This window comes from Jaculus jaculus, chromosome 1, assembly GCF_020740685.1.
Source record: "Jaculus jaculus isolate mJacJac1 chromosome 1, mJacJac1.mat.Y.cur, whole genome shotgun sequence".
In the NCBI taxonomy this organism is placed as follows: domain Eukaryota; kingdom Metazoa; phylum Chordata; class Mammalia; order Rodentia; family Dipodidae; genus Jaculus; species Jaculus jaculus.
Window position 1 is genome coordinate 147,614,839 of NC_059102.1, and position 7,124 is coordinate 147,621,962.

A 7,124-nucleotide genomic window follows, 5' to 3' on the forward strand; every position below is an offset into this window, starting at 1 on the left:
TTAAGTAAATCTTTGGCACGTATGATACCAGATATAGTCATAAATATGTCTCCTAGGTGATTCTAGATCCTGTCAAATTGGCAATCAATACTGACTACCACACCGTGACATAGCTGGCTTGTCATGACAATGAAGAAAACCCTTAGGGTAGTTTGGGGGAACTGTATTCATGGTGTCAAAATATTGGGGTAAGGCCACTTTTAGTGATGGTTTCCTTCCTGTAGATAGCACCTATGTTCAGCCATCTAGCAGAGAGGAATTGGAAAATAGTCTCACTCCCAGGTGAGGTGGAATCTGGTGTCACGCTGGCCATGTACCTGTGCCCTGAGGGGTGGTCTCTTCACCCTTTTTCCTATCATAGCACCTCAGGTGAGGCCAGCTGCATAAAGCTCTGCTAGATCCTCACCTCTGGGCTGAGACATCGCCCTGTCATACTCATAACACACTCCCCATCACATGCCACATAGGACTTGGGCTTTGTGGGCAACACACCTCAAAAGTACCTAGGTCACCTAGGACAAAACTACCAGCCCATGTCCCTGCACCCAGGCCCTCATACCCTTGGGCAAGCATGAGACTCAGGATGAGGCTGGGTCTTCTCACCCTTCCTTTCCATTCCCTCCCCTGCCCTCCTCTCAGCAGACCCCCTAAGAGTATCCAAGACAGACACTTGAGAGACCTCACAGACAGAGTCGGCATGGACTGCTGAAGCTTTATCTTATTTTATTGAGAAACAGGAAGGGGGAATGGAGGCAGAGTGGGTAGAGATAGATGGGCCAACAAAGGGAGCACCTTCCAGGTCCTGGAGGTCAGAAGATCTGATTGATGTTATCAGAGCTCTGTGCTGGAAAGGACAGATTCATGAGGGTAGGAGCAGTTCTTCATTAGCAGCTAGATACTGAGATCTCATTTTACATGGATCACATGAGTCTTAGAAGGAGGCTCATTCCCACAGATTGCCCAGAAAGTTCCATGCTAATGTGCAAAAAAAAGTGTCAGTGACTTCAGGCTAAAAGGGTGGCGGGGGAAGGACAGGGGCAGCGTTAGAACTCAGGCTCTTCCCAAAGCTGGCCCTGTACAGCTTCGACCCTCCACCTCCCAAACATCACACAGCGAAGACAAATCCAGGAATTTTGAAGTCCTACAGGCTCATCTTTTTTTTCTTTCTTTTTGTCTTCTTGGCTTTTCGAGTTAGGGTCTTATTCTAGCCTAGGCTGACCTGGAATTCACTACGTAGTCTCAGTGTGGCCTCGAAGTCACAGTGATCTTCCTCACCTCTGCCTCCCGAGTGCTGGGATTAAAGGCGTGCGCCACCACACCCAGCTTCTGACACATCTTTTAAAACAACTCATGGCATAAATGTAGGTATCATGTAATGGCTGTAAAATGGTCTTTTTGAGTCAAGTATTTGTGATCAAACCTCATTCATATTCAGTCCCCAGCTGGTGGAGTCTCTGGGAGGCGGAGCCTTGCTGGAGAAGGTGTGCTACTGAGGGTGGACCTTGAGGATCAATAGTCCAACCCCACTGGTGTTCAGTGACTAGCTCTCTTGCTGCTGCCTCCTGGCTGACGTGGCAAGATGTGATGCCCAGCCTCTGCACCGCCATGCTTTCCCTGCCCCGATGAAGCTTCTTGAGATTATAAGCAAAAGAAACCCTTTCCTTCCACATGCTTTCACCTTCTTGGGGTCTTTTGTCCCAGTAATGAGAATGTAACTGCAACATAATATGACCACTGAAGGGCAAGAGATATTGCAGGACGAGGAATTTCCACCAGTACAAAAGTGCACTGGGGAGGCGGGAAAGAGGAACATGGGCTGTATTAGCAATCCAACCATGGAAGTGCTCAGGATGGTAGATTGCTAACGCTCCAGGAATGCCACATGGGCAGGCAGTGGGAACATGATGCCTGTGGGCAGGGAAACCTATAAAGGCAGAGTCCACTCTGATTGCATACGTGTGTGTGTGTGGGGGGGGGGTCTCTCTTGCTGGGAGGCTATAAACCATGGGGCCTCTTGAAGTCCCATCAAACCTCAGGACTGGGTTTTGTTTTTTTTTTTTAAGGAAATGTCCTCTCAACTAATCACTTACCCTAATTGGTTCCTGGAGAGCAAGTTTCTGTCCAAGAAAAAAAAAACCAAAAAACACAATTCAGAACACCCTTGGCCAGCACTTCCCATGACTCCAGAAAAGATAGAGGGAGAACAAGAGCCAGCCTGTCATTCTGAAATGACTCCGGGACTTCCCTGCTTGGGGCTTGGGGGAGACCGCAGCGGACATGTCCTTCCTACCTGCTTGCTTAGGGATGAAGATGTTTTCTGTGTTGAGGCCTCTGGCACCTGCAGCATTCTTAAAGTCCTCCAGAGCTTCCTCATTGATGTTGCGGTCTCTGCCTAAAGTGAGGCCAGGGCAAGACAGGGGTGTGGGCAGCAGAGCTGAGGACCTGCTGGCACCTCCATCCTAGCCTGTTATTGGGCTAGGAGAGCCCCACCTGTGTGGGGGTTAATCTGGTGGAGAACCAGGCCAGAGAGCCCTGGGCAGCTGGGATGCTTGGGGCTGGAAAAAGAGCTTGTTGTAAAAGAGGACCAGGTAGCCCATAGCAGCTGACAGAAAGATATGGGTACACTGTCTTCTCAGTACACCTGAGTATCTCCCTGGGCATAAAGATGATGGTGGGACCAAGCCCACCCTGGAGAAGCTTGTCTTTTTGGTCTCAGAGCTCAGTGCTGTCCTCTGCTCCTCGTTCACACATGTACCCTAGGTCTCAGGGCACCATGCCACACTCCTGCTCTGGGTTCACATGTGCCTCTCCATGACCTTGATCTTTAGGCAGAAAGGGCAGTGCCAACCCACTGTGTTCAGGATGAGACTCTGCATGCCAGCTCCTGATCCAATGTGTAATCAATCCTCTATCCTACTAGAAACCTCACAGGAACAGGGCTCCTTTGACCCCAATGAGTCCTCAACCTAACCCATGACAATTGTGACATCTGGAAGCTGCCTTGCAATGCGACTCACCCACGAGCTTTGCCATTTGGATCTCGTGTCCACGCATTTCACCCGCATAGTAGAAGATGTAGTGGTCCTCCACTGGAGATTTCACGATGTATACCACATGCTGGCCCCCATCTGCACAGGAACAGTGACACAAGTTCTGCATGAGCCCCTTTAGATAGGATCCAAGGTAACCTGGCACCCAAACTTCTCAACTTTGTCTATCCCAGTTGACGAGGCTCCTTGACTCAGCTTCCCCAACAGCCCAGAGCCCAAGGCCAAAGAGTTTCCATTTTACATGGACCGTCCAATCATACAGATGACCACATCTCAAGACGAAGTCACAGAGATTGAGGTTTCAACTTGGGAAGCTCAGCTGCCAGTAGCCAGCCTTCTCCTGGAGACAAATGCACCAAACTTGGTGCGGCACTTGGTGAGCACTTCCCATCTTTAAAGAGAGACTGACCCATAGGAGTGAAGGGTGGGCATTTAATAGGGTCAGGGAGGAGATGCTTGGAGACTCACAGGTTGTGTATTTGCCCGGCTCGTCTGTTTTCTCCAGGATGGTGTTCATCTCCCGGCAGTGACCTGCAACCCTGAATAACAGAAGCTCTGTGAGAAACATTGCTAGGCCCTGTACCCGCCTTGCTGAGAGTGCTCATGTTGTATGCCCTGCTGCAGAGTGGGGGGCTGGTGCTAAGCTGGGCCCAAGGAAGAGCAGGCTTCAACGAACCTAGTGTCCGGTCACCAGGTCTCTGCATCACATGTGACAGTCCCCTGTTTCCTACAATGGCCGAGCTTGGTGGCACACCTTCTACTGGCCTCGCCTTTCTCCTTGCTGCCCCTTCACCCAGCTGCTAAGTTTGAAGAGATTGTCTGGGGCCATGGATCCAATCCCCTAACCCTTCTGCTGCCCATGTTTTCACCAGCTGGCCCTGTGTCTCTGCAGGCATCCAAGGACCAGCCCCGCATCCACTGCCACCTAACCCGCTGAAAGAAAGCTTCCATTAGTCTATCTGGGGAGAAGAGAAACCACATGTTCATTTCCAGTGTCAGTGGCTGCTAAGTGTTAGTTTTCATGAGCAGAGCAGACACTGTCATTTCTTTCAGGTGGGGTCACCTAGATGTGCGATGAAATACAAAGGCTGAAGCTGGGCTGGAGGAATGGTTTGGTGGTCAAGACGCTTGCCTGAAAAACCAAAAAACCCAGGTTCGATTCCCCAGGATCCACATAAGCCAGATGCACAAGGTGGCGCATATGTCTTGAGTTTGTTTGCAGTGGCTGGAGGCTCTCCCTCTCTCTCTCTCAAATAAAAATAAAAAAAGATAGAAGCCATAGATGTGAGAGGTCACACAGGTGTGAGCATATAGGTAGGAAGTGTGAGAGCACATAGGTGGGGGGTCATCCAGGTGAGGTCTCACAGGTGGGAAGTCCACAGGTGAGAGGACTCGTAAGAATCTCACAAGTGTATGCACAGAGCCTGAGGTGCCTTCTCCCTGGTGTCCTGGACATCATGTTGGTCTTTCTGAAATCCTGGTCAGTGTGTTTCTCCAAAACAAAAAATTTCCATAAAATTTCCAGCTCTGATTGGATCTGGGAGTGAAACATTTGTTCTTAAAGGGCCAGGTATTCTTCATAACAGTACATAAACAGGGAGCTGGGCAGGTGGCTCAGTGGCTAAGGCACTTGCCTGCAAAGTCTAACTACCTGGATTCGATTTCCCAGGACCCACAGAAAGCCAGATACTCAAAGTGGCACATGCATCTGAACTTTATTCGCAGCAGCTAGAAACCCTGGCATGCCCATTCTCTCTCTCCCTCCTACCTTGGAAATAAATAAAATTAAAAAGAGTTCAAAAATGGGTAGCCACTACTTGTAGTTCAGGAGGTATGCTCTGGGTCACCTACCATCCCAAGATCCCTCCCAAACTGAGTCATCTCTAGTGACACTACTATGCCAAAGCACCAGAAGAGGTCTGCCCAGTTGTCTCTGCATCCCACCCCGGTCCCTGATCTCCTCTGTGGGGGAAGGCAGGGCTGGCAGACACTCACAGAACAGTCACTTTCACTTGCAGGTTGCCTCCTTCCAGGGTCTTGATGGTTACGGGCGTCACAGACAGAGGTTCCAGTTTCTTCTCAGGAATAGCCACATTGTATGCTGTGGCTTTCAAATACCACTTTCCTGACACCTGCAGATGGCACCTGTCCATCAGGACTAGGCTCATGAGGGGCGCTCTGAGCCCTAGCCCACAGCCCTAGACATTAAGGTCTGGATATTCACCTCCACCCCTGATTCACCTACCATGCCACTAGGCCCACTGAGGTGTGGTTTCCCACCATGGGTCAGCCAGAACGACTGGCACCTTCACTTCCAGGGAACAGTAAAGTGTGCTGAACCCTTGCCCAGATCTCTGAACCCAAGAACCATCAGACCAGAAGCCCTGTGCTCTGACATTCCCTCCTGGTATGGGTTCAAGGCCTGGCCCTAAAATGGCATCTCTTTAGCTGGGGCAGGAAGGGGGTCTCCAAGCAACCCATTCAGACCTCCCCACCCCCCATCTTCGCCTCACATCCTGAGGCTCCTCCGAGGAGGCTGGGAAGGCCTGGGCCTGCAGGGCAGCAACAAGGCCAACACTGAAGCTGAGGAGCAGGGCCTTCATCCTCGGGGTCTTTGCTTGCAGATGCTTGGCAGGTCACTCAGCAGGGCTGAAAGGCTGTGCTGGCTCCTCAGTCAGCTGCCCTTTATACTGCTCAGCCCAGGGCCCCCCAAGGAACTTGGCACAGAGGACAGACCAGTTCCTTTTTCTGGCCATAAACCGTGGCCAGGTCTGCAGTGGACCAGATAAAATGTCATCATTGTTGAACGTTGCTGATGAAGAATGCCACGGCCCCAGAGGATGCTGGGACAAAGCCACTATCGTGAAGAACAGATTGTAGATTGTTGCTGGCAGGATCTGAGTGGAGGTGCACAGCCACTGTGGGGAGAGCTCCTGAGGGTAGACCCTCCTGCCCACGTTGCATGAACAACCCACTGGCTGACATACTCAATGGCACAGAGGAGGCCACCAGGGCGAGAAAGTCTTGGGATCTCATGGTGGTGGCCTTTCTCAGTCCCTGGAAAGATCACTTAACCTCAGATTCATGCTAGAATAAAAAATCCTGCTGGGCAAATAGCAAAATGTATGTGTGAAGAGGACATGCCTCTTCTGGGATGAACTAGAACTCACTCTGTAACTCAGACTGGCTTTAGACTCAGCGATCCGCCTACCTCAGCCCCCCAGGTGCTGGGATTAGAGGTGTGCGCTACCACTTTTGCCTTTTGACTTGCTTTTGGTGGCAATAATTTCTTCAAAATGACTTTTGTTTATTTATTTATGTTTTTGAAGTAGGGTCTTGCTCTATCCCAGGCTGACCTGAAATTCACTATGCAGTCCCAGGGTGGCCTCAAACTCATGGCAATCCTCCTACCTCTGCCTCCCAAAGTGCTGGGATTAAAGGTGTGCACCACCATGCTCGCTAGAATGACTTCTTTTTTTTTTTTTAAACATGTTACTTATTTATTTATTTGAGAGAGGGAGAGAGATAGAGAGAAAGAGAGAGAGAGAGAGAGAGAGAGAGAACGGCAGATAGATAGAGAGGATGGGCATGCCAGGGCCCCTAGCAACTGCAAACAAACTCTAGACGTATGCCCCACCTTGTGCATTTCACTTACATGGGTCTTGGGGACTTGAACCTGGGTCCTTAGGTTGGCAGGCAAACGCCTTAAACACTAAGCCATCTCTCCAGCCCAGATACAACTTCTTCTTTTTTTTCTCAATATTTTTAATAACAATTTCCATGATTATAAAAAATATCCCATGGTAATGCCCTCCCTCCATTTCCCCCTTTGAAACTCCATTCTCCATCATATCCCCTCCCCGTCTCAATCAGTTGCTCCTTTATTTTGATGTCATGATCTTTTCCTCCTGTTATGATGATCTTATGTAGGTAGTGTCAGGCACTGTGAAGTCATGGATATCCAGGCCATTTTGTGTCTGGAGGAGCATGTTGTAAGGAGTTCTACCCTTCCTCTGACTCTTACATTCTTTCTGCCACCTCTTCTGCAATAGACCCTGAGCCTTGGAAGGTGTG

At 50.0% G+C, this 7,124-nt stretch overlaps 1 protein-coding gene across 1 annotated transcript; it reads right to left on the reverse strand.

Moving 5' to 3' along the window:
* Positions 1 to 2,091: 2,091 nt before the first annotated feature.
* Positions 2,092 to 5,653, reverse strand: LOC101595124 (von Ebner gland protein 2-like). The gene is made up of 6 exons (XM_004654051.2): positions 5,564 to 5,653; positions 5,046 to 5,182; positions 3,519 to 3,589; positions 3,018 to 3,128; positions 2,291 to 2,392; positions 2,092 to 2,117 (listed from the first exon to the last, which is right to left on the reverse strand). Exons 1-6 carry the CDS (start codon positions 5,651 to 5,653, stop codon positions 2,092 to 2,094), a joined length of 537 nt encoding a protein of 178 aa, XP_004654108.2.
* Between the last annotated feature and the right edge of the window lie 1,471 nt (positions 5,654 to 7,124).